The sequence below is a fragment of the Agelaius tricolor genome, unplaced genomic scaffold (assembly GCF_023055355.1).
Source record: "Agelaius tricolor isolate 1412-34295 unplaced genomic scaffold, bAgeTri1.0.p SCAF_2, whole genome shotgun sequence".
NCBI classification, from domain to species: Eukaryota; Metazoa; Chordata; class Aves; order Passeriformes; family Icteridae; genus Agelaius; species Agelaius tricolor.
Genome location: NW_027269262.1, coordinates 52,205,855 through 52,233,337, shown reverse-complemented (window position 1 = coordinate 52,233,337; position 27,483 = coordinate 52,205,855). Strand labels below are relative to the sequence as shown.

The 27,483-nt window shown below is 38.4% G+C and overlaps 1 protein-coding gene across 1 annotated transcript; it reads right to left on the bottom strand.

Annotated features, from left to right (window-relative positions):
- Window positions 1-634: 634 nt before the first annotated feature.
- MEP1B (meprin A subunit beta) lies at window positions 635-27,445 on the bottom strand. The gene is made up of 17 exons (XM_071421973.1): window positions 27,340-27,445; window positions 26,245-26,297; window positions 21,385-21,531; window positions 21,218-21,236; window positions 20,982-21,032; window positions 20,836-20,879; window positions 19,770-19,848; window positions 18,732-18,849; window positions 14,877-15,055; window positions 13,198-13,416; window positions 9,966-10,118; window positions 9,006-9,221; window positions 6,269-6,736; window positions 4,477-4,659; window positions 3,793-4,027; window positions 1,931-2,132; window positions 635-988 (listed from the first exon to the last, which is right to left on the bottom strand). Exons 1-17 carry the CDS (start codon window positions 27,443-27,445, stop codon window positions 971-973), a joined length of 2,490 nt encoding a protein of 829 aa, XP_071278074.1. The 3' UTR covers window positions 635-970.
- Window positions 27,446-27,483: the final 38 nt, after the last annotated feature.

Here is a 27,483-nt window from a genome sequence, read left to right as displayed (position 1 = left end):
CCTGGCACACAGACCCTTCCATGCAAGCCCCTCTATGTGCTAGTACTTAGATCAATGAGCCCTAAGACCTGTGGTCTCCTCTGGCCATTGGCATCCAGCTCTCTTTTGCAGGCAGGTCTGTCCAGTTTCTGGCCCCATTTTGCCCCACTTTTCTTTGGATCTTTTGATTCTTCCCCTAAACACCCCATAGTCATTTTTACAAAAACCTACAAGCTTTTTCTGATAGCCCATATCTCAAGCAGCCTCAACTTTTCCACAACACTCAGGTTTATCATATTTCCCCCCTTCCTATCAGTTAATAATTGTTCAGGTTGACATTCTTGAGGGTTCTGCCTGAGTAGTTCCTCTAATGGACCATCAATCAGTGGCTGAAGCATTCTGGATCCTCATTATTATCTCCACTGTGACTTCCTCCTTAATGTGTGTCTGTGAGATTCATTTATTGCTTTCCTCATTACTTCTTATTTCTTTTACAGTGAGTAGATCACAACCAAATAACAAATGAACCAGACACTCCCACACTTCACAAACTCTCACACTACTGACTGACAGCTGCAGCAGGACTGAGAACTGCTGGGTACCCTGCCAACACAGGGTCCAGCTCCTCTTTATTTTAGACAGCTGTACAATGATAATATTTATTTTATATTCAGCAAATTTAGACTTTCCTGTGTTGACTGCAATTCAGGATGCCGTTTTCATGCTTTCTTCATGTTTAGGTAGACTTGAAGGACAAGGCAGCCATGTCACACAATGTATTTCCATTTTTCTCTATTGAATGACGATACACAGCAGTGTCAGACACTCCACTGACTTCAGCACAGTGTTTTATCCAGATGATGAATTATTTTCCAGACTTTACAAACTTTTATCATGATGGTTGAGATAAAAGGAACAGAAAGAGTGATGACGTAGTTGTGGTTTTGCAGTGATGTTCATCTTGTGTCTTTGATGCTTGTTTGCATTATCTTCAGAAGGATGTTTTAGTCTAAGTGAGGGAAAAAAACCAAACCCACATCTTAAAAGTGCATAGGGAAGGGAAGTATGTGTATAATGTAAGAGCATTACTTGCAAAGAAACCAAAACTATTTATTGGATGGTCATAAAGTAGCAGTGTCAAGTATCTGACACTGCACAGAGGTACTTCAACTCAATGGGGTATCACACAAAGAGTATTAGGACAAAATTAAAAATGGAACTCTGCTTTCTGGAAGGATATTCCTCTTCAGTTTGTTTACAAAATTTCTCCTGTGCCCTGTGAGTCTCTCTAAACTATGTCATGCTTGCTATTTCCAGGACAAGCCTCTACTTAAAGTAAGAGTCCATGTATCTCAGACTGCATGAAATGTCCTGTGAAAACAGGCCCAAATGCTGCTTCTGTCCAGTACATGGCATTTCTGATCCTGTCATCTAGATAGTTTTAACCTGCTGTCTTCTTAACCTTTCCTTAAGTTAATATTTCCACAACTTCATGCCTTGCATAAAAATGGCCTTTGAATGTGGAAAATAATTTTTTAGATTTGCTTTTTGTTTTGACACCCTGGGATGCATTTTTTAGCACCATATCCAGGGGGGGATTTAGTAGAATAGGCAGCAATAGATTAAATACAAGTTTACTGAGCAGAAAACATGGTTTAATTATAAATTGAAAGTGAGCCCCTATGTTCACACTATCCCACTCAATGTAGGCTGTCATTGGGGCAGAGGGGAGGGGGGTGGAAGAGGAGAACAGATTTTTAATTAAGTAGGATTTGGTGTTTGATAAATTAGTGTCACTTAAAGGAGCTCTTTAATTCTTAACCTGTAGTCTTTAGGCTTCAAAAAGGTGACATCTTCCATTTACTTCTTACTTAATTTGATTGTTTGCTTTTTAGTGAATATGGATATGTGTGCATGTGTCTATATTTGTTGAAAGAGGCAAGATACTTACTTCTTCCAGAGTCACACTCTCCTTATTCTCCTTTCCTTGTTTGTATTTCTTTTTAAGGCACACTGCAGTTGTGATGGTGACAATAAGCATTACAACAAACACAGTTATGGTTGAAGAAACAGCTATTACAATATTTTCTTGAGTTGAGCCTTTCCTTTCACACTTTTCTCCCATGTACCACCAGCTGTCACCTGCTGGACATCTAGAAAGCAAAAGAACTAACATTTACTATCACCTAAATATTAAAGGTGTGAAAAGATCTACTTCAAAAAAAGGCATCTCTGATGTAATTTCTATATCCTAAAGCATAATGAAGTCATCTTAAAATGGACTTCTATTTTAAAGTTCTCTTAGTGGCCCAAGTGGTCCACTGTCCTTACATACCTAAAGGTGTTTCTTTCAGCTCCTAATGTTTCACAGGTTGTGCCTTCAGAGAGAGCTTTTGCCAGAAATCCTAAATGCCTTCCTGATCCTCTTGACCTCTTAAGGCCTGGATGCAGCTGATCTATGGAGCTTTTATTTTTTTTAATTTTCCAATTTAAAGAACTTTTAAGAGCTGCCTCTGCCTTCATCCAAGAGGCAGATAAGAAAAATTCACAGCCCTGCAGCCATCCAGTTTTAGGACTGAAAACAACCTCCAGGCTTTGATTCCATCACCTCATCCAGCACCACAGTCAGCACACCCACCTCCATCTTTCTAACCTTGGTTATTCCTTATGTATTGATTTCCTAGCTCCTGTCTAAGTCATTTATTCAGGACTACCTCAGCCCTGAAAACAAGTCTATTTGCAGTGCACTGCAAAGATATTGCCTGCTGGGGGGATTACAGGTGATTCAGCTTGAACAGACGTATCACATTCCCACCCATTTCCCAACAGAAAATTGGGGTGGAAACTGACTGCTGGTCACACATTTCTGTAGGACAGAAAGTAGGTTGCAAAGGCACTAAAGCTTCAAAGAGTCCAAGATGTCAGTAAATAAATGTTCTCTTTCCATAATTTTGAAATGAAGCATAACATTGAGCATATTTTTTATTTTTGTCTTCTTGGAACTACTTCTTGACATTTACTCCTATTTGTGACCTGCTTCTAATGAGTTGCACAAGAATTATTTTTTTCAAGGTTTCTAAATGGAGATATACAACACTTAATGAGTCATCCTGACTCCTATGGCTTTTGGCCTTTATGTTTTCCTCACAGCACTCCCCCAGTCTACCTGCCCTGGAACAGCATCTATGGTTACTGTCTTCAGCCTCAGAGCTTATTTGAGAGCTGGAACAATGCTAATCAGGCAGGTAGGTTACATAAATGTATCCACAAAGAATTAAATAAAAGTTGATATTAATCTTCTTGCAGGGCAAACAATCTTTTATTCCTCAGCTTTCACTGCTGGTTTCAAAGGCAAGGGACTACACTTTGGTAACTCATGGTCATAATTTGCACTGTACAATATTTCTGAATCAAATTTTAAAATAATGTCTACACTGCTTCCTACATGATAAGTATTGCAAATCTACTCTAATTATATAAATGCTCTTTTCTTTCAATTACATTTATTCAACTCTTCTACATTTTGCTATAGGGAATTCTGAAGACTTGGAGTAATACATTACTGAAAATAATAAACACATTTAAAATATAATTTACAGGAAAGTCAAGCAGAGTACTTCAAAATGATCAAATGCTGAGGTTAGGAGCTTTGTTGCCCAAATCGGCCATAAGTTCAGTCTCACAGGAGCAGTTGCAAATACTTGCCTTAATCAGCTACAGTCTGTCTTTCCTTTCACTAGGAGCAAAGATTTATGTTAGGAACTCTCATTACTCATCCTAAAGCAGCATTTGAGGGTGAACAAAGGCAGTTACCTGCACACGGGCATTCTGTTCACCATGACACAGACACCATCGTTTTCACAGGGGTTGTCTGGGCAGAAAGATGGAACCTCTGGATCTCCAGGCTGGTTGGTGCTGCCTGTGGTGGTGGTGGTGGTGGTGGTGCTGGTGGTCTCAGTGCCACTGGGGGGTTTGGTGGTGGTGGCACTTGCAGTCGTAACAAGAGGGGGTGGAGTGCTTGGCTGAGTTGACAGGAGGTGCGCTATATCTGCACGGTGAACACACAGGCAATAAGGTCTTTGCTCCACATTATTTTCCTTCTTATTCCAATGATAATTTCTAATAATGAAGAGCAGTAAGCCTGTCCAAAGGTTTAACAGATAAACAGTCTTTTTTGCATTTTAGGAGCATGATGTATTTTGGAAATGTCCTCTAGAATTTTTTCAGAAACAGATAGTTTTATTCAAATTAATATATTCAAATTAATTTGCACAGGATTAGCATTGTTTTATACACCTTCACATGAGATAAAGGAATTATACTGTGTATGTACCTGTTCACAAATTTATTCAAATGTACGATTTGACTTTAGACACAGGCATAATTCAAACAGTGCTCAAATGCAAAGTACATCGTGTGTTTATAACGACAGCACTAGTGACTTGGTATCTGACACTGTTTGCTGCATTGTGAAGAGTATCAGCTATGTTTACATACCTTCCATTGTTAAAAGAATATAAACACCATCTTCTTTGATAAAGTTGTGGCTCCTAAGTCTCTCATGAGTTAAAAATGCACTTGTTCCAACTCCTGGACCTCTCATGTATTTGGTTCCATTGGGAAAAGTTGCTTCGGATCCTACTTTATCTGGCCTATCCCAAGTATAGTTTGATGAGGATTCTGGGGAGTAAAAAAAAGATAAAAAGAATGTGAATGTGAGACTGCTCTGGATTTGTGTCTCAACAGAAACCTCAGTTGCCTGGGATTCCCCACCGATGAGAGGCATAAGACAATGGAGATCTTCAATTATTTGATTTATCCTGAGGTACTGAGAAAAGAACCTGCTGGAGGTGAGGTTATTGGAGAGCTAGTTGAAAGCCTGTTGTATTTTCTTTTTAGTTTGTTAAAGTGAGGTGGTCAAGAAGATAAGTAGCACATAAATCATCTATAACATGGGTTAATGCAATGCTTCTCAAAAGAGAGCATCTCCTGTATCTCCATGCCCCTGTAGTAGATGTGGGGCACAAGATATTTGAACAACCTAAATGATCACAATCACTGATGCCTGCTCCATCAAACCCTGCTCTAAAGCTCAAAGCTGAGCCTGATTGTCCATGAAAGAATCTGACAGAGGGAGAAAGATCTGCCTGCTCCACCACCTCTCTGGTTAGATAAAAGGCGTGTGCTACAAGGCTTCCCTTGGAAATCGTGGACTATTTGCAATATACGAATAAACAAGAGAGAAGGAGCAGAGAGCAAACAGACTGCATGTCCACAGGGTCAGAGAAGGAAAAGGGCACTGTGGCTGTAACAGCAGAAAGCACAAGGAAAATGTGCTTTTACAAACATCTGTAGAGGACATGGTGTGGTGTGTCTGGTGTGTCTTTCATTTACAGAGAGGACATTTAAGTCTTTCTCGATTACCCACTCTGTTTTCATGTAAAGCCAGTGTCACAGAAAATGCAATGTAAAACATACTGGTTTTCAAATAATAATATGAATTGGATGGTTTTGTACCTTCCTTACTTACTTTCTAGTCAGAAAACTAATTCAGTGGCAGAGATGATTTCTTTTGGCAAGAAGAAGAATGTCATTATGACAAAAGCCATAATGACTTAAATCCAAACTTTATCCAATGCTGAATGTGGGTGTTTTCTTTAATATCTCCCTCTGTAGAGATTCCTATCATTTCTCAGATATGAATGTGGGTGTTTTCTTTAATATCTCCCTCTGTAGAGATTCCTATCATTTCTCAGAGTTACTTTTACCTCAACTGTCACGTTTCCAAGTTATTATGGACAACAGCCCTTATCTTCTCACATCTTGAATAAGTACAGATTACATAATATGAATCAGTACTTTGTCCATCTGGAGGCTTTTGCTGGCATCACTGTACCTTTGACAAGGAGGGCTGGGATTTGTTTGATAGTTGCTTCACTTTTATCTGCTATAAACTGCCTGTATTGTTAATTCCATATTTTTCTTTTCATGACTTCTGGAAAACTTCCATTCTCATTAAAACAGAAATATATGTATCCTCACAGAGCATATGAAATAAACTTTAGGAATAGATGATCCACCTGTTTCGTATGCAAATGCAACTCTGAAATCCTGAGTCCCAGATTAACTTGCTTGTAGGTTTAATTTTTTTCTTGTCTGTGGGTCAATATTATTGTTGCTGCAAACATATGAAACATTCCGGAAGCTAAAAAATATGTATTAATTTAACCAAGAGGAGATGTGACCCCTTGTCTTTTGGTTGTGTTTTACATGTTTAATTTTAACTAACCTGAAAGCCTCTCAGGGTCTGTTGTTACGCTTCTTTGGTTTGACATCTGTTGACGAATATCAGGATGCTGGTCAAGCAGGTTCATGGTAACTTGTTGCCATGGACAGGGCCATTTCAAATGATCATCATTTGCTCCAGAAATCAAGGACAAGTATATTCCTAAATTAAATGGGTTATCAGTGGTACCATTTACATACAAGCTGACCTGAAAAGCATATCCTTCACTAGAGTAAAAAGGTGGACTGTATATTATTCCCTTTTTTCCTGCTGGACTTGTGTTGAGGACATGTGTGAAATTTCTGATATGCCAGACATGGTGGGGACACTGAGTTTCTGACAAGTTGATGTCATCAATAGAGAGGCCTCCATTTGATAAGCCACTTCCTCTCACACCTTGAAACACAACCCGGAATTTACTGGTGACATTCAAAGAAACATGATGGAGCTGCCAGTAGGTCTCAGGTGAACCTGAAAAACAAGGGTGGAGATTTCTGACTCAGCAATACAGTCAAACACTGCACAGGTCTGTGAAGCCCATAACAACACTATGTAAGAATCTTTCAATTCCACTGGCACTGATGTGATGGAATATTTCTTCTGTAGATGTTACTTTTTCAGTTCAAGATCATATTTGCTCAATACAATATTTTAACCGAATTAATATTCATAATAGCACTTGTTGATGGGTTATAACACTGCTTTTTCTTTTACATTTTTTAATAAAATTTCATTAAATTAATCCAGGAGTTGTGAATATTAAATCCACAAAAATAGTTTCACCTGTATTGTTAAAAAGAAAAAATTCGGAACAACTTATATTCAAATAACTGAACAACAACCTGCCTCAACACAAAATGCTCCAGAGGATTCTGGGAACCTAGAACTACAAGACTAGTTCATTCATTTGTTTTTGTATTTCTAAATGGCTTGTTGGAAGCTTGCCTATGCAGAAGCACTATTCACCCATCACATTATTAATGGTACTAAGGTCAAATTAAAGCCAGTCATTTCCAAACCTACTTCGTGCAAGAGAACCTTGCTGCAAGTTTGATGCTGTATCCAAAAGTGCCTGCACTAGCAAATTCCACTTGACTCCAACAGCAGTGTACACAAAAGCAAAGACCTCTGCACAGGGGCCTTGTGAGGTCAATGAAAGTAGAACACCCTTTTTAAAAAGTATGTGCACCAAAACAGTTTCTTTTGTGGCCTGGTTTTCGTTCATCTGCACAGAAGACCAGCTGCATTTATTGAACAAGCAGGTACAGAACTCATATACATCACTCTCCTAACAACCCGAAACACAGCACAATGGATCTCAAATATGTCTTAATTTCTTGACATTTTTCATTACTGTTATAATTAGGGGGGAAAAAATTGACCAAGAAACAAGAAGAAAAGCACCCCGCTGTTTTCCATGAAATTGCCTTCAGCATAAACTAAAGGATTTTTACATGTAATACATGCAGTTCAAAAATCCCCAGCTGCCACAAACCAGTGGGAAGCATTCAGGGATTGTCCCTAAACCTCTCGGACATCATAGTTCAGTGCAAATCCATGAGCAGCTCAACCAGGTCAGACCACAGATGGAAGGGGCTGTAGTGTCACTGTTACTTTCAGGTTATTAACTGCAACTTCTCACTTGAGAGAAGTGAAACAGCTTGGAGGGAAAGTGGTCTTGAACCATTCCTAAAAGTTTGCCACAGATTGTCAAAATAGGGTGCCTCTTTGGACACACTTATGAGTTTAGAGACTTAAAGAAAATTATGGACTTGCGAAAGCAGGAATGGGAGATGGGGCCTAATAGACACAAAAGAGTGTTTGTGAGGAAGGCTGAAGTCTGGAGAAATTACTCTTGGCATCAAAATAGGGTTTGAAAGAGTTTGGAGAGCTCAGACTGATGTGAAGCCTACACCTGCCTTAGCAGCTCTTAGGTTATGGATGCCTGTTAGCTCAGAGGGCACAGAGGGTGAAGCCATAGAAGTGAAGAAAAGAGTGGAAAAAACCCCCAGGCACCAGCAGCAGCTGAGCCTAAAGGAACAAAAAGAGACAGAAATTATACCTATTTAGTAAAAAAACTTGCTCAGATCCTTCTGAAGTTGGTGTAGGTGAAATGGAGACCACATATGAGTTAAGTATTTGAGAAAGTAATTTAATCATAAGGTGACTTTGGGAATTCTAGCTTAAAGAGCTCTTGTCCATTAGCTGACCTCAGTTGAGGTCATTCTGTAGGCCATAGGCTCCTAAAACCACAAGAATTTAATCTTCTTCAAACTGCAACTCAAATCGTGATCTGTTGCTCATATATTTCAGTTAAGTAATTTAAATTTTATTTATCTTTTTTAACTTAGATATTCCAGGGCATTTATGCTTTCCATTTCTTTATTATACTTTCTTATTAATAGTAATTTACTCTAATATTCCGACTTCATCAGCTGCTATTGATACCAGCAATTCTAGAACAGTTAAAATGATTGCTCATGGAATTTTAGCTAGTTTGGCAAGAAAACTATCTTGATAATACAAGAGTTTGAAATTTGTGGTAATTTATTATATTATAGGAAAGCAGCTGACTGAGGATCCATCAGGTATAATTTCAGCAGCAATGAATCAATTACATAGATAGAGAAGAAGCCAAAGAACAGCACTAGGAAATGAGTGACTTTGCTACAATAATTTTCCCCAGTACTTTGAAAAATACTGAGGATAGATTAAAACAAAATGCAATTTTATTCCATACCTTTTATCTCTTTGATGAATCTCAGAGTGCCATTTGGATTGGCTGATGTGTACTCCCTGACCCAGACATTCAGCCGGTCATTCTCGTTACCACTGTTATATAAATAGAATTGTAAGCACTGAAAACCTCTTTTGGGATAGAGAATTCGGCTCTCCAGGGCAGCTGTGCTTCCTTCTCCTCCAGCACTGGTGTCAAAATGCATGAAGTAGCCAGAATCTGCCAAAAGTCAATGAGAAATGAGCAGTAAAGGGGAGAGAAAACAGAATTTTCCTGATGTACTGGCTTTCTTAATGCTGTATTTCTTAATGCTGTATCTAGAAGATACAGTCAGGTCAGGGTTAGGTAGATCCTGTACAAATCTCTGACTGAGGACTGCTACCTGTTCACCTTTTCCAAAGGTAGAACTATTCTCTTTGCAGCTTTTGTCCTCATTTCATTGTCTCCAGGAAATTGTACCCAAACCATGGGTTTTTGCTCTTTACCCAGTTACTCACAGTTGACACCCTGGAGGACAGATTTAAACTCCTGAACTCTTGGACTGTTCTGACAGGTTGAGATACATCTAGCTAGATTGTCAATTAATTTTTCACCTCAGCCCTGATAATATGCATTTCATTTCCTACTCCTGTCCAAGGACTTATTGAGCAGTTATTGAGAAAAGCAGCAATCTATTTGGTGTGCCTGTATCACAGGTTCAATGCTTTATATAACTCACGTGACAGGATGTGACACTAAGACCAAAAAAACTGATCAAAAGAGATAAGGACATTCAATCCTCTGAAATAAGCAGAAAATCAACGTATCACATGATGTCCCTAGCTATGTAGATTTATGCTGCTTAGTTAAAAAATAAACTGCAGTCTGTCAAAAAATAAATAGATAACAAGGCCAAGCTTGAAGGAACCCTGCATGCCTCTGCAGAAAACACCTCCCAGAAAGATAAGAGTTTTTTTCTCATACCTTTGCATTCTCCCATATTGGTGTGATCTGTATTTGGCCCAGCAGGAACCTGAGACAAACGCTGCCAGTCACTGTTATCATCTGAACTTTGAATCATGCCACATATATTTTCAAGTTCAAAACTGCACGTGTCCATGAAACTTAGGGAGGAGGCTATGGAAAAATAAATTAAAAAAAAAATTGTGAATCTCTATTACATAACACATTTTAATTCTGAAGGTCCAATGCAATGAGCAGAGAAAGACTAAATGCAAACACCGAGTAATCAGTGGTTTCAAATATGATCAGCATTCATATATACAATGTTCAGGAACTCAAAACACTTGGTGATTAACACTGACATTAATGAGATGTCATCAGGGACACTCTGGGCCCTCAGCAAACACAGGAGGGCATCTGCTAATTATCATATCATGTCTTTTATTTATAAAAGGAACACTAATATCAACCCAATCCACACATCTTCATATTATAGTCAAAAGATCCTGAGACTTCCCATTCTTTGTTCTGCTTTCTTTGGGCCAGCCCACACAAGGCCACAGATTCTGATACAAACTCACTAATGTATAAGCTGGAGTGCTTATTTTGAAATATAGAAGAGCAGAAGCTATTTGGCTGGAATAAACAAACCTTGATTTTTCCAAACACAGAATTAAAAAGAAAAAACAAAAACAAAACAAAAGAAAGCCAAACAAACAAAACAAAAAAAAATATTTGGTAAAGGTATATTTGGGAACAGTGGATATTTCTTGCCATACAAATTTTTCAATATCTTTCATGTAACAAGTGAAAAATTAGGTGAAGGAAGAGTGTGCAGTTAAATATGGAAGGGAGAACACCACATGAAATATTTCCTCTGTCTAAAGCAAACTCTGGATAGGTGAGAGATAGCACAGTCCAGGTTTATTCCTGTTCTTATTTTTGTTTCCTATTGTACCATGTCTGAGCTCATGTGTAATACCAGCCATGATTTGAAAAGAGCTAAGTTTATGAAATACTTTTTAAACTATGTCTAAAATACTGTGGCTCAAAGGTTTAAAGGTTTCCTTGCATAACAAAAAGACCTTGAGTATCACAAAACTCAACCTCAATAACATACAAAATGCTTCACTTGAGCTGCAGCTCTGGGAAGCACTTAAGTATGAACTGCTGCCAATTCAGTTCTACTGCTGAGATATGAGATATAGACAGTTCTACTGCTGTCCTCACAGAAAGCTAAAAACCCTCTGGAGGCTGCATGTAGTCAGAAGTGTATGGCAGATATTTTTTAAGATACAGCTCAGTACAATGTTGCATGAACTAAGAAAAGGCTTTCACAGCAAATGTTGTGCTGACTGCTGAAGAAAGAAGGCAAGCAAAAATTGAGAATTATTAGGTGAAAGAACTCTTTGAAATCAAAATACAAAACAAAACATGAAATTGATTTGGCCAAACAGGAAGGAAGTAACCTAATGACTTTAAGTAGAAAGTGCTGGCTGGCATGGAGAGTTGACCTGAATGCCAGGAAGACAGAAAAGCAAGACTCAGTAGATTGTGATGTATTTCTGAGGTTCCTTCCTGAAACAGGTGAAGGGGCAATGAGTGAGGCAGGTTGTGAATTCTGTCTGCACCAAAGCCAGACACTTCTTTGGTATGCAGTTAAAGACTGGACTCAGAAGAAAACACCTGGGGGATGACTGCAAAGTCCCAACTTCCAGAGGCTGAGGGAAACCTCATGGTCAGCTCTGTCCAGCAGTATGCTCCAAGGGGAAAGCAGACTAAAATCTACTGTTATCATATGGCCTCACAGAAAGCAGTGAATTACAGATTGGAGCAGCACTAAACAATCTGTCAGTATTTCTTATGCTGTGGGTTGTTTTGTTCAATTTAGGAATTAGTTACATTTTTAATGTAATTTCCTGTCCACATGGACCTCTAGCAGAAATTTAGCTTACACATTTCCTTAAATCATGTTCAGCAAATGAAGTAATCTTTTGTGTGGGTGAGGGCTGGGACCTGTGAAACACCATCCTCCCTGACAATGGTGGCTGATCTGACAATATTTATGTCTCTGCAACTATCATCCACACTATACACATCACATGAAGCCAAGAGAGGGACTGGGGAGCAGGGTCCTAATTGCACTGAAGGTGGTGGAAGTTTTGTCACTGATTTCAGCAGGACTGGGGCTTTTTTCATTTGGGGAATGTGCCTGTGGGTTAAGAATAAAGTTAAAACATCATGAAGTATTTCTGTAATGCACAAGAACGATGGAAAATAGATAAGATTAATGGAGAGGAAGAAGGACCCCATCCCCTGTGAAAGACATCCTTAGCTGTAAGCATTTCTATAATGCCTAAGATTGTGTAGCAAGTGCTAGAAGCTAAGGCTGTGTGTATGTGTTCAATTTAGACCTACATGAATAAAAATATTTTCATCAGAATTTTACACTCGAAAAACTGCACCCTTTTAATAAACCAGTTTGATAGTTGTTTAAAGAATCTGTATAATAAGGCTTAAAATATAATTGTAAGCCAGTACTCACTACTTGGGATATTGTAAAAGTTCTCTTCTGAGTGTCAGGGCACACTGAATGCAGCAACAATTACAGAATTATATTCCAATTTGATAATGGACTTATCTAGATTTCTCTGTTTCTTACTTTCATTCAGCTTTGTAAAAGAAACACCACCTAAGCAAAATAACTCTTTTGACTATTTTTGTAAGAGACCAGGTTTGAAGCTTAACAAGAAAATTTAGAAAGCTTGCATTTTATTCAGAATGGCATCTGTACCCTATTTATATAGGGTATATATAAATAGGCATGACTCTGTCTCACAGATTCCATGAAAGTGGAGTAGGTATGACAGCCACAGCAAAGATGCTCATTTCTGTGCAGTGTCTGAGCATCAGCTGTGGAATAATGCAGGGAAAAAACAAAAGGCTTTGTGCAGAAGCACACATTTTAAACAGCCACCCAAGGGATGAACAAAAGTCAGCTGCTGAGCAAAGCTGGTTTTTAACTAAAGGTCAGATAAAATTGCACAGAAACCTCTGCTACTCAGCAGTGTTTCTGCAAGAGGAATGCTATTTCTAGCTGTACCATTATTTCTGGTGTTTTTAACACAATTCACTTCTCTAAATATGTTAGCATCCCTTTCACTTGTGTCTGGATGGGTCCAACATGTATGTATCAGCCTCATTTCTTCCAAATGATTCTTTCAAGTAATATAAAATAAATGGAGAAACTTACTGCAGTTGTACAGCCGGTTCAGTTTCTGGAGGTCGTACTCACTGAAATCCATTCTCTGTCCTATGACATCAATGAAGTCTGGTATGTTGGTGATGATGGTGGGATCAGTTCCATTCCTGAATGCAGTCTTGCTGTAGTGCATCACAGAATTGTAGTCGTAGGGAACATTCAGGAAGTCTGATCTGTTATCATCGTATTTATTGAAATTATGTTCTTTACCTAAATGGCAAAATTGAAAGGATAGATTGTCTGTTGCTCAAGGGAATCAAATTTTAATGTAAAGACTTGCAGTGACAGAGAATCTATCACATCTCAAAATATTTTTTTGTAGTAATTTACTTGTACTTGTTTTGTAAAACAGTTTTATTTCCAGTCTAGGGCTATTTACTTTTCTCTTTCAGCAACTGATGACTTCTGCTGGATGAAGAAAAGCTTTTGCTACCAGAAAATTTTTTCTGTGGAACAATTTATAAACTTTGATAGGCTTGTGATATCCAAGAGTGGAGAGAGTGTTTCAATTCTCAAATTACTGTAATTTGCAACTGTTTCTAATCTGTATTCTGTGATGTTCAAGTCCTCATAATTTTAGGTAATAATAAACAATTTAGAGTTGTCATCAGATAAACTTCCAGAATTTAGCTTTACAGATGTTTTCTGGAGTATGAGCAAAGAACCAGTTGCTTACTACCCAATGGGGAGTCAAAATTTAAATCAGTCAAAATACAGTAATTATATTCTGGTCAGTGTAAAAAAATTGCAGCAGTTTCAAGTATCTCACAATAGTGGAGCTTGTCACTAAAGAGTCAGCAAAATATAATGAAAATCAAATAACAGAGTCTAAGTAATTTTCTGTAATATATAATTGCATATGCACCTGACTATTGATCAGGACTAAATAAGAATGCATTAGATTTAATCATTATCCAGTTTTGCAGTCTTCTGTGTCTACCTATGTTAGGAAAACATCAAGTCTGTGGAGAGAACTTTGTTTTTGAACAGCCTGAAAGTCACAGAGGACAACAACAAGCTAAAGAAGCAGAGACAGAGCAAAGTCCTGAGGAATTCTGTGCCATGTCTCAGGCTTGTGCCAAATATACCAACAGTTACAATTCACAAGCTGCATTGCTAAAGTAACTGCTGGTGTGACACAGACCCTGAAATGTCTCTCCTGCTTGCCCACCCTCTGCACACTCTGGTCTCTCAGCTCTGCTGCCAGTACCAGGTGTAGCAGACAGGCAGAAAGAGAAGGACCACTGTTTTCACTGGAGATTTTCTACTGGTTTTGTTCACACTGGATTTTTCAGACTTGGGGGGGGGGGTGTTAGTTATTTTTATTTCATTAAGGGCTTCTAGAGTAAGTGTATTTCTAGAGTATTCATTTAAACAAACTAAATTGTCCTCTCCTGCTGCCCTGTGGTACAACACGTAGCATAAGAGGATACAGATCTCTAATTAGAGCTTCGGAAACTGCCGTGGCACAAGCAACTACAACAGCAAGAACAAATGAGAATTTATGTTTCAAGCAGACGTCCCTTTATATTTAATTTATTGATATACTGGCTTTGGAAAGTAAGTCCAGGTGAGAGAATAGCATGACCACCAACAGATGGCTGGAAGGGATGTTCCACATCTAAACTGCTTGCACCAGAGATTGAGAGGAAAGCAGAGGAGTGACTGACCAGACTGGATCCTGTCCCAGGCAATGGTCACATAGTCATCCCGGTCAGACCGAGACTGCTCATGCCAGAATCCCAGGGCGTGCAGGAACTCATGCTGGATTGTCCCAATCCTGTCACAGTTGGCTCCAATGGAGAGTTGCTGCAAGCCCATTTGCATGTTTCCCACTGAGGACCAGCAGCTGGCAGTGACACAAAATGAGAGAGGGCTCTTTGAGATGCACACCATCCCCATGCCATGAAAACCTCAAAACCAGTCTATTCAATAGGTATATTTTTAACCTGAGCATTGAAGTCACATTTTGTTACAGAGAGCACTTTTCCATTGATCTGTTCCTTATCATACCCCTTCCTCCCACACTTAGCTCTGTTTCGATGAACAAGAAGGTCCTTGTCTCTGGTTCTATTAGAAGAAAAATGTTGATCTACTTGTGACAAAAGAAAACTGATGATGATTTCTTTGGTACTCTGGAACATCAAAGGTTGTGAGCACATAATTTAGAGCAATTAAATTTCTGCAAATTAACAATTTTCAGCTACTGTGCTACAGCACTTGCTGCTCTCACACACTCCCAAGTAAGAGCAAAACTGCAGCTGTGCTGCAAGTTTTTATTAAAGGGTGAAAGAATTTAGTGAGTTATCTGCACAGGCCAATAAAATGGCACCCCATGTCCACAAACTAGCAGGCACAGAGAACTACATTTAAATTGATATTTTATGTAGCAAATAAATCAATACTTACCCAATGAAGTACATAAAATTAATAGGGCACAAAATATGCCATAGGATTTGCAGTCCTATCACCCCAGAAATTTAAAAATACAAGCACACCATGTGCTTTCACACTCTGTGACTTATTAGTGCAACATATTCCTCAGTATTTCATTTTCCACAGAGCAACACAGGCCTTGCCTTTTGATTACTCATTAAAATCACAACATGAGACCTGTTAAGGAGCACGTGTAGCATCCATAATTTCAAAGTCTTTCTTTGAACAAGGCCTCATATTGATTCTTGTGTTGTGCAGAAGTCCATCATAGGCTTGGGTCCACCTCTGACCCAAAGCCACCTCTGACTTCACAGCTGCTACACAGTGCACAGCAGGCTACAGCAGGCACATCCAAGCACTTGGCAAAAATAACACCCAAACGACAGTAGGTGCAGCTTCCCCGTGCCTTTGGTCTGCCAGATGCCTAAAACACTGTCATTCAACAGCCACAGAGGGGGCAAATACACAGTCAGTGCTACCCTGCACTGAGAATAAAGCTGAGGTGAGTGGGACATGGCACTCCAGAGCAATGGGCACATAGAATCCTGTGTCTTCTGGAGGGGAGAAAGGAGAAGAAAGTCTCAGCCTTCCCCAGGTGTGTGAGAGCTGTGTTGCCTGTTACTCAATGCTTCCTGCATTGCTATCAGAGGCTGGAGGAACAGGGAAACACTTGCTCTGACTAATCCCACCATCCCCCTTTTGGGGCTGTAAATAGACACACGCCATCAGTTGCAGTGATGCCACTTATTTCAGGCACATTTTTGTACTAATGTCCTGCTACTAATTTTCTTCCCAAGTATCACAGATCACCAATATCAGCTCACAGACACCCTGACTTACCAGCACCAAGCTGGAGAGCCAGGGATCTGTGTCAATCTACTCCTGCATGGATTCCCTTTGTCATGTGCAACAGTGGCAAAGAGCTGAAGCACTCTCCCAGGAGTGCCCCATGAAAATCCATGTGGAAATACTAGAGATGATGTTTATCCTCCGTGGTCTGTTAATTATTTGATTCTACCACACCATGTTAGCTTTCCTGCTGAATGAATCCTGCTCTTCATGAGAACACTAAGGTGAAATGGCACATCCATTGCAGGTTTCCAGACTCCTCTGTGAACTTTGCAGCCAATCTGATTATCCTGCATTTCTGTAATTCACAATTACATACCTCATGTGTTTCGCTCAGCACACAGGCAGGAGCTAACATAATACTGGTAGTATTATCATTCACCAAGGTGAATAGCAGATAATTGTTCACCAAGGTGAATGATAGATAAAGAACGTGTACAGGGAGAGGGCTCTTTGGGCAGGGCCTTGATACACTCTGTTCATACACCAGAGACTACAAATGCATTTTTACACAGGGCAGTCAATACAACAAAAGACAGCTGGCTTCTTCTGTGGCTGATTTAATTTGAATTCAAAAGGGTAATCAAAACGAGGACTTTTGGCTTACTTCAAATCCTTTTGACACAAAATTTCTCCCACATTCCTCTCTTTTATAGATACAAGCCAAGATCAGAAAGGCAAAGATGTGATTTATCAACCTTTACTTGAAGTGGGAAAATTTTATGTTGCCAGGAGCTTTGTGTGCCTCTCTGCACTGTACCCTCTGGGCTGAGGTCTTTAGTCAGCAGATAGAAGAGTCCTAATTGATTTTAAAAACTCCAAAGTATTAGGAACAGCAGAGCAAAAATGGGTTGGTTTACCCAGCTTACACCCATTACACCAGAAGTAAGGAATGGCCTGAAATTAAAGGAGTTCATTCAGGGTCAGTCCTGATTTCTTTGTACAACCCAAGATGACTCACTGAAAGTGGATGGACCTTTTCAGGAGACTGCACCATTTAGCTCCAATCTTTTAAAAAGTTCTGCTGTGGATATGTCAGCTAAGGTGATGGAAACACTTCAGGGCAAGCCACACACCAGACCGTGAGGGCAAGATATACTATCCAACTAGATGGATTTATCTTCTTCATCACCATGACTCATCTATTTTTAATAGACATATAAATGAAACATCGCACAGAGGCCTCCTACTTGCCATAGGCTAAATATTGTGGTTCTTTTTCAGGTACAATTATTAGCAAATTCAATGCATATTTTAGGGGATGAAGGATTACGAAATTCAGCTACATGGGTTTTCCATTTAGCTCAAAAAGCTGGAGTCATTAGCACAGGAAAATGCATTGCTCCCTGAGTCTCCAATTATACATCTTTTAGAGCTGAGTTTCAGTGTCATGTGTACAGCATGAACAGCAGCAAATACAAAGAGCCAGACACCAAAGAAATTTTGAAACAATTATCTGCTATGAATATCTCAGAACAAGCCAAAGGGAAAGAGAAACATTTTTATTATCAGAAAATCTTTTCCCATTTATGAATGCACTCTTATATCAGGAAATGAATTTCTGAAAGCAAATTTCCTCACCAGGCTATCAAGTTCTCCCTGTTCTCCTTTTCTATAAGAGAAATGGTTCAGCACAGAGTGAAGAATATATTTGTTCTTGTTGCACTGTTTTGACAGAGAATGTCTTAGAAGGAAAGAAGTTGGGGCAATTTTGACTTCTTTACTGGAGTCTTATTTTGCAATATTTAAGATGAAATAGCATGACTATTCATCAAAAGAGGTAAATAAAGTAAAATATCAGCAAAATATCTCAGTGCTGCACAGCGTTTAAAAATATTGTTCTTTTATCTGAATGCTCATATGGAGTTGTTCAAGTGCATTTCCATTGTTACAGTCAAATAAATTCATTGCCCCACAGTGAGAACTGTCACATTTCTCCTTGGTTTTTCTTTTCCCCTAGAAGCCAAGGTATACTAGGAATGACCAGCTGAAAGTAATACTCCATATATCCAAAGATCAGTCAAGAACACAACTGCTTTGTTTCAGATATCTTTTACCATGTCCAGTAAAATATCTCTTATAGAACTTGATATCTTCTTATATTTAAGAATAAATATCAGAACTGGTGACAACAAAAACGTAAAGTTATGACCAGATATATGAATTTTAGGTTGAATACTGGCCATGAGAACAGTCTGAAAGCAAACATAATTAAAGTTATTTTTAATTGCTTCTCTTACCCACTTCCTTTGAACACAGATATGTAATTCTTCTCCCCTTCCCAAGGCTTGAAGTCAATACAGGTTTTCAGTCGATACCGCTCAAATGCCTTGAGGATGACTCCCTTAGCATTCATTTCTGCAAAGCAAACAGTGTTTTTGTCAATACTGAACAGAAAGATTTCTACCATTATCCATGTGGAGTAAGTCCCAAGGTGGCTCTTGCTCCAGCAATCTTTGATCAAAATAAACAGATTTTTTGTTTTATTAAAACCAAAGGGGGGACCTAAAAAACATAAATTAGGGTCTTGCAACACTGTATCTTGCTCTTGTTTTGCTCCTGTGTAATTTTTCTTTGGTATTTTTGTATCAAATATGACATGATGAGTATATAGAAGGGTACTGTGGGGGGGAGGTTAATTTTGTAGATTCTTTCATTTATTTTTTGAGATTTATGTAAACAAGTATTAAATAGATAGGAAATTAAGACTTCACATTTTACCTAGTACAGAATTCAGGCTACAGATCCCTCACTGATTTTCTCCAGGACTTGAATTCTTCCGACTGTATCTGTGTTATCTCCTCTAAGCAACTTGCATGGTTTCAACACAAAGATTTAAAGGATGGGGTCAAATTATGATGTGTCTCTGACTCACATAGGGGACTTGGCAATATACCACTGCCAACTGTCTGTCAGAATGCCATTTTGCCCTCACTGCTGGGAATTATATAAATGGCCAGGTAAGCTTCCTGTCCTTAAAAATGTCTTCAGTGCCCTCTTTTCACCTCTGCTTTGTAGAGTTTCACATCTCAGACACAAGATTTCAAAACCAAAACAATCTGCTGGGCCGTAGCAGGGTAATCATTCAAGAAAGGAGGTGAGAGCCAGCTCTGATCCCAAGATTATAAATCCTGTTTGTGCACACTCAGCCCCACTCCTGCTGTGGGAAAGGGCCTGCTCTAGATTAAGAGAGGAAAGGACACCACAGAAGCTTTATCAACCTGTGTTGAACAGTTCAACAACACAACATATAGACATTGTGAAGGGCAATACTGTACCCAAGCTGTCCTCAAGGACATAAGGGATAACATGGGGCCACCGATACTTGTCACCAATGATGGAGTTTCGATCCTGTATCTAGAAAGAAAACATGCAGACCTCAGTAAAAAGGGATTTAGCATCAGGGACCACAATAATGCTAAAGCAAGCCTACAATTCCAAGTAAGAGGTAGAGGAAAACAACGAGCTCAAAACCCTCAAAAGATTACTCAGAGGTCTGAGGTTTGGGTTTGAAATCCCTTCATGCCCTTCTACTGGTGTCTTCAACTTCTGCTGCATTTTCTCCATAGAAATTACCCAAGCTTTTGATGCATGTGCACAGGACCTTCTGCTCCTATGGGAAGCCTTAAGATCTAAAGTCCTGAAAACTGTACAGAGATTAATAGTTTTGTAATTTTTCATAATGCAAGCATTTGTTTCTGTACCTTTAGCAAGTGCTGTCCTTGCTTTCAGAGACATATTCAGCATATCCCCCAAAAGGGAGAGTAAAAGACTATTTTCAGACTACTTTCAGAGTGCAAGACACATTGGGGGTTTCCTACTAGATATTTTTGAGATGTAAATGTATTTTTTTTTTTCATTGATCAGATAAGGATACTGGCCAGATGCCCTTAAAATGTGATATTAGATATCTAAATGTTTCATTGGTTTTAGTCAATCTACTTACAGGATGAAAGTTTTGCAGCGCTGCTCCGTAAATTTAACTGGCTCAGAATATTGTACAGATAAACACAGAATTCTTTTTATACAAGCCTGCCTGGATGATGATCAGTGCTGCCTAATCTCTTAAAAGTGACAATGTAAAAAAGGAAACAAGAAGCTAATAATACTGATCTAATCACTGATGAGATCTCATGCTGGATAATGTTTCTGCAAATGCTGTTGACTCCTTTACTGTCTATGACATTTTGTAGAATTCCATCCCCAATCATCTTCAGTTTATTGTTACAAAAACAGCATTTATTGTTTGTAAGAGCAGGATGCATCTATTATTTCCATGCCAGTGATACTTTACATTTAAGTCAATGACATATTTTTGGCTTTGTATTTTATATTTGAACTCACCACAGGAAGTTTGATGTCTCCCTCAAAAAGGTCTAGTCCTAAAGCTAAAGGAAAGAGGAGATTAACATTCAGTTATGGTATTGATCTGTAACTACTACAATGAATTTTTTTTTTTTTTTTTAAATTGAGACTGAATTTTGAAAAACCTTCATTTATGTCGAAGATGTCCTGATCAATTCCTCCATCTAGGTCTATTTCTGAAAAATAAAAAGACAAGTGAGGTAGGACATTAGCCCTTGCTGTTATCTTTATGAAGTGTGAAAATTAATGCAATAACAATAACAGTAATTATAAATCTGTGTCTGTCGTAGCCATGTTTATGAGCAGCTGGTTTTGTTGACTGCCTCCTGTGCATACAAATAGATCTCTAAACAGAACTCACCAGTTGTCTCTGGAGCAGGCTGGGGAGGGGAAAGAAAAAAAGATATTATTAGAAAGGCAGATAATGAAATGCAGCTCGCGTTACTTTGTCAACAGTATTAGAGATGTGATTCAAGCTCAACTGACAGCACTTAGCACATGGCTTTGTGTTGGACTGACTGCACCTACTGCCTCCTCATTTGACTGGAAATCTGTATTTGCTGGTGTGGCAGCTTTGTGCCCTCTCCACCTCAGGGTGCCCAACAAGTAATTCAGCCAGTACTGCTTCTGTGCAGGTTTCACAGCTGCTTTTCTCTCAGGTAGTACTAAATTGTCCTACACAAATGGGAAAAAAAGAAGCCTCTTATTTCTGTGGAATCAAGCATTGCTACTAGTCAGCAGCTCTGCAGAGCCCTATGGAAGCTATGATGAACTTCCCATCACAAATGTGAAGACTGGGGGAGAGAATGAGTGGTCTGGTGTTACCCAATGAGGCTGTGAAGGACTGGGTACACAGCCCAGGTCACCTCAGCCCCAGTTCAGTGCCCTCTCTGGACTCCCTTTACCTGAGTAATAACTCAAACAGTCCCTTCACAACATGGAGAATCCACTGACCATAATGAGATAAAGTGACATATGATAAGATATACATAGAACAATTTCCTTGGCATAACATGCCTATAGAATCTAATCTTAATTCTTTTATTTAACTGGACACTTCATTTTTGGACTGCCTTGGACATACTTGACATAACATTACACAACTATTTCTCACATAGTGAGTAAAATCATGAAGAGCCTTTCTAAGCAATGATGATTGGGTGTCTTGTATGTTTGAATAGAAGTTCACAAACTGAAGATAAAAGACATCCTTGTATTCTAAAAGAAATGTAACAGCAATTCTGGAAAAAAGTGTGGGATTTTTACTTTTTTTTGTTTTACCACAGTTTTCCCCCTGTATTTCTTTCTCCATATAAATAATTTATTTTCTGTACATGCAGCTTTGCATGTAGGACTTCTTTGTCCAGTGTGATAAGCATCTGCAACTTCCACTAGAAGTAATGAACAATACAAAATCAGAATACTGAAAAGCAGCAAAAATCAAGTCCATGCAGTCTCTAGAAACATTAATTGTGATAATCTCTAGTATCTGTACAATGTGTAAGACAACACTATGGCCAGAATATTCAAGAGAGATTCAAATGCACACATTCTTCTAGACCTAAGTTTCAACACATAATGATGGGAACAATTTTGAAGGAAACAACTCTGAGCCCTAAAACTGACTCCATATAAAAACTTTAACCAAACACAGAAAAAAAATCCTACCTCCCATAAAATTTTAAGGTTCAGAAAGAAAGCTTTGAAATTGTCAGAATTTTAGCTTCATAATGAAAGATTAATTTTTAATCTGAAATTACTGTCTTTTAGAAGCTTCAGCAAATGTCAGAAAAAAAATATTATAAATACAAAGACCAGAAATCTCATTTTATGATTCACCTGAACTAAAATTCCCTCAGGGTGTTGCTTCACAGTTTTTGTCAGATTTTGATCATTTAATTTCATTACCTAAGAGATGAAAATCATTTTTTGCCAAACCAAATGGAGGCTGTAATTTCTATGTTTAAGAAACATAATTTCTAATTGGTATCAGCTGGCACAGCAAACATGTAGTAGCTAACTGTTCTATAAGCAGCCAACGTTTTTAATTAGCTTCTCCTGCTTCCTTTTTCTATTTTTAATCAAACTACCACTCAAGTATGTCCTTGTCCAGTCTAAACCTGACCCTGACCAAGGTCAGTCTAACCAACCTTTCAGGTCAGTTACAGAAAACACTGAGTAGAATCTGTTTCCTGACTGAATTTGTCCTGGAACAGCCCTGCTTCAGCACTTTGCATTTTTGGAAGTTTTTAAATTTGTCAGGTTTTAAGAATGGTGACTCTTAAAAACCCAGTATCATTGCAGAAAAGTGACTGACTCCACTGAAAAACTGGTTTCAGAGCGGGGCAGATGCAAATGCTGAAGGATTGATATTGATCTGACATTTCAAAATTAACTGGTATCATTCAGGTTTACATTGATACATGAGCAATAAGGATGGGGACTTTAAAAAGAAAACCCCACAAGTGTATACGCATACAGCTTAATAACTGCAAATATCTTGTTCAGACAAACCATCCATATATCTGAAATGTCAATAGACTCCTCCTACATTTTGAAGTTTCATAGCACATATATCATACCATTACACTTTGTTATCCCTGCATAAGACAATTCATTATCAGTGTGCATAAAACAGTATTTACATTTTCAAGTTTTGAAATGAAGGTGCAGCTTGTAAAACAAGTTGCAAGTACATGGGCAAAGTGTGCAACACATGTTTTAAAGGCTTCATTTGCTTTTAAACTCCCACTCACACAGATTTCTTGGGAAAAAAAAAGTACCAGTAATGTTTGCAATATTAAAAAATTAAAATCACATTATTGCATTTTATGTTAAAAATTATTGATGGAGGAGAAGAATCACACCCATATATCCTGAATCCCCTTATAACCATTAATGGTGAGTAAAAAAATCTGCAGTTCCAATAACTATAAACAAGAATGTACTCATATCTACTAACCAGAAAGTATAACTGTCCTAAAGGTACAAACTGGGTAACTCTTGGAAAAGCTCCTCTAGCAACAGCAAAAGCTCACAAACTGAGATCAGCAGCCAAGTACAGTGGTATTTTTGGTGCACAAATCAAAATGTGAGTCCATGGCTGAACAATCCAAATGCAGCAATTCAGTGAAATCCAGACTGGTCCTCAGTGTCTGAAAACTGCCACTGAATGTTTTATACTAATGGAATCCCTTCTATCACATGAAAGATTAATTTTTAATCTGAAATTACTGTCTTTTAAAAACTTCAGCAAACGTCAGAAAAAAAATATTGTAAATACAAAAGGCCAGAAATCTCATTTTATGATTCACCTGAACTAAAATTCCCTCAAGGTGTTGCCACTGTGTTACTAAAAAAACTAGGTCTTTCCTCCTGTGAATCTCCACTGCAAAATACTCTGTTTCAAAAGCTTCATCTCTGCATACAGGTATCACTTGTTCACATGGCAGTGACTGTGGTCTCAATACCAGCCTGAAAGTATTGTAAACACACAACAAATACACAGTTCATAGTCTTGTGCAGAGGAAGGCTGTGTTAGCTGAAGTGTGCCAAAGAGGAATCTAATTTAATCTAATCTACACATATACAAATTACTGATCATTTTTAATATCAGTCCCTAGTTTAGGACATGGACAATGTGTGAATTAAAACATTCTAATGGTTGGTTAAACCACTTGTGAGGGCACATTTAACTGACAAAAACTTCAAGTGTGTCTTGGACAGGTGGGAAACATCTCACCTATTGTAATCATGTAAAATCAGGTAAAGGGACTCAGACATCAATCAAGAAACAAATGGATAATTCTTATGTGCCAAGAATATTTATGGCACCACCATGATGCCCTGGCATCACCATAAGATTATCCACCTCACCCAGCCTGGACATCTATTCAGATGGAATATATTCATCTAGTTTGGATGAGACACCTAACTTACCACTGATTTTTCCAGACTATATTATTATAGTATCGGCATGCAGAAATTTGAAATTAGCTCTTCCGGGCCGTAGAATACATGGAAATGAAATAATTAGGTGGTCAGAAGCCCCTCCCTCACAAGAGATCTGGTTTTTAGGAATCAGTTTGATGTCAGGTAACTTCTGCATCTTAGTAACACCTGTATCACCTACCATAGGCTTTAACAAAGCCTGCAGTGGAATCCAAACAACACTGAGGTTTGAGCTTCCAAAAGACTGAGGCAGAGGCACAGGTAGTGGGAATAGTAGGGAAGGATGGGATTGGAGTGATGGGGAATACAGGAGGACTATGGGAAAGTTTGGAATGTGAGGCTTAGAGCTTAATTTAGGGAGATGTATGAGCACGTGTCAGTGGACAGGAAGAAGGCAAGGCTGCCACAGGTTATGCTGTATAACTTTGATAATGTTATTGCACTTAGGTAGTGTCATAAAAAATAATGCCTTACTCTGTAGATTGCCCTGAAGATACAAACAGCTGAAACAAACGTTCATGAACCTTTCGGTTTTTGTTCTCTGAGCTAATTATATTGTGCTTCACCAAAAGTTCCTGACCTCTACAACAAAGCCTCCCAACATAAGAAAAATGCTACATTTCACTAAAAAAGACAGGTAATATCAAAATCTCAGCTGTTACTTTTGGACCTGAGATATTTCAGCTGGATTGGAGGAACAGGGAGCAGTCATTTCCAAGTATATCCAGTGGCTAAAAAGGCATAAATTCCAATATCAATTATATTGTGCTGTAGTAAAAACCAACCAACCAACCAAACGAACAAACAAACAAACAAAAAAAAAACACCCCAAAACAAACAAAAAACCAAACCAAAACTAAAAACCTACAAAAAACCCACAAAACAACAACAACAACAACAAAAAAGCCAAAACACTCAGACATGGAATTTCAGAATTGAAATAAATTTCAATTCTGAAATTCCAGAATTGGAATTGAAATAAATTTCAGTTCTGGATTTTAACCTCAGCCTTGTTGTTCTGGTGACTTGGAATACTAGTGGACATTTTGCTTAGTTGGGGAACACAAGGTAATCTCTTTCCATGTATAGGCAAATCTATGAAAAATAGCAACACTAAGACCCCAAGGAAACAGGAAGCAGAAACCATTTATCTCTCCATGCAGACAACAAGAAAATTATATTGATTCTGCAAAATAATAAATAAATCTTTTCCTCTCAAGCTCATCTAAAGGTGCATTATTTTCTCAGTCTTTTGTTTTCTTACCAGACTCCAGACCACCTGAAGAAGAAGACAGGTTAGAAGCCCAGGCACAGAAAACAAGCCCATGTTGTTCTCCAGTCTATAGTTGTGTGGACAGAATTTTACACCAAGTTGGTATTTAAGATAGTAAATATCATAAATCAAAACCTTTGTCCTCTCAACAGCGATTAACTCACCTTACCTATCTTTTTCTTGTTGAGTAAGCATATCATTGTCAAGTCCATCATTACTGTATTGCAATAACTAAAGAAACATTTTAGTTCTTTTTAAGAACTGCCATGAGAAAAAGTGTCAGAGAGAAACTGAAATTTTCTCATTGTGTTTTTAAGGACTGGGAGAAGTTGTCCAGAGAAGTTGTGGAATTTGTCTCCTTGATGAAAATCAAAACACAACCAGACAGAGATCTGAGTGACCTGCTGCAGGTAACCCTGCAGCACAACTGCAGGGGAATTGAACTAGATCCTCAGAGGTGTCTTTCCACCTCAGTCGTTCTGTGATTCAGAGAATAAAGCTGGCACTAAAACCTTTTGAACAACAGAAAACTAACAGGACTCATGGCAAGACATTAATATATTAATAATTGTACATTTTTTGACAGAAATTGAAAATGAGAAATGTGTGTGCATAAAAAAAAAATCTGTCAGCAACATAATTTCAGCATTCTGCTTTTGGAAAATGCAAAGCTGTTTCTAGTGTTGATATATGTGAGACACTGCATTTATCACTAGTGTAAATAATGGCATCCTTCTGGATTACTTAAACATTCCATTCAAATGAATTTTTCAACTGTCAGTACCATTCTACTGTCCCCACTGTCTGTGACTCTTAAGTATTTCTTTCAACTTTACCCATCTCTTCTACTTCCTAGCTCTCAGCGAGTGCTGGGATTGCCACAGCTTCTTATGCTTAAACTGCAGGTACTTATGGTAATTGTATGGTCAGGCTTTCCTAAACTTTTACTTTGCCAGACCAACTACTTGTATAGGCCAACACAAAAATAAAGAGTGGCATTTAGATTTTTTTATTGTAAATTCAGACTCACGAAATTATTATATCAAAATTAATAACATGTTGCATCCTATTTTAACTATCGGAGCTGATAAGAAAGATCCTAAGTAATGAGGACACCTAAGCTGTTTATAGCTGCTCAGATCCATACTTTTTTCATCAATGCTAATGCATTGAGAAGCAGCAGTTGTAGATATTGTTGCTCTTATAATGGTATGGTCTTTTTCTATGAAAGCAACTAAATATTTTAATTCCCTACTCACCAATAGTGATGGTGTCAATTGTTCTGAAATCAGTGTCGTTTGGCAGGTCGAAAAGCTCTTTTGTCAAAATTTCTTCTGCAAGTTCAGCAGGCCTTGAATTCTGCATGTTGTCATCTCCAGCTGCTGGGAGATGATTGGTACGGG

Bases quoted from the DNA above. Each gene is read 5' to 3' on its own strand.
- MEP1B (XM_071421973.1), bottom strand. From the start codon at position 27,445: ATGCAGAATTCAAGGCCTGCTGAACTTGCAGAAGAAATTTTGACAAAA. The intron at 20,880-20,981 runs GTTTTTCAAAAT...TCTTTCCTTTAG, and splicing joins CATCTTCGACATAAATGAAG to CTTTAGGACTAGACCTTTTT. The intron at 15,056-18,731 runs GTAAGAGAAGCA...TGTCACTGCCAG, and splicing joins TCTGTGTTCAAAGGAAGTGG to CTGCTGGTCCTCAGTGGGAA.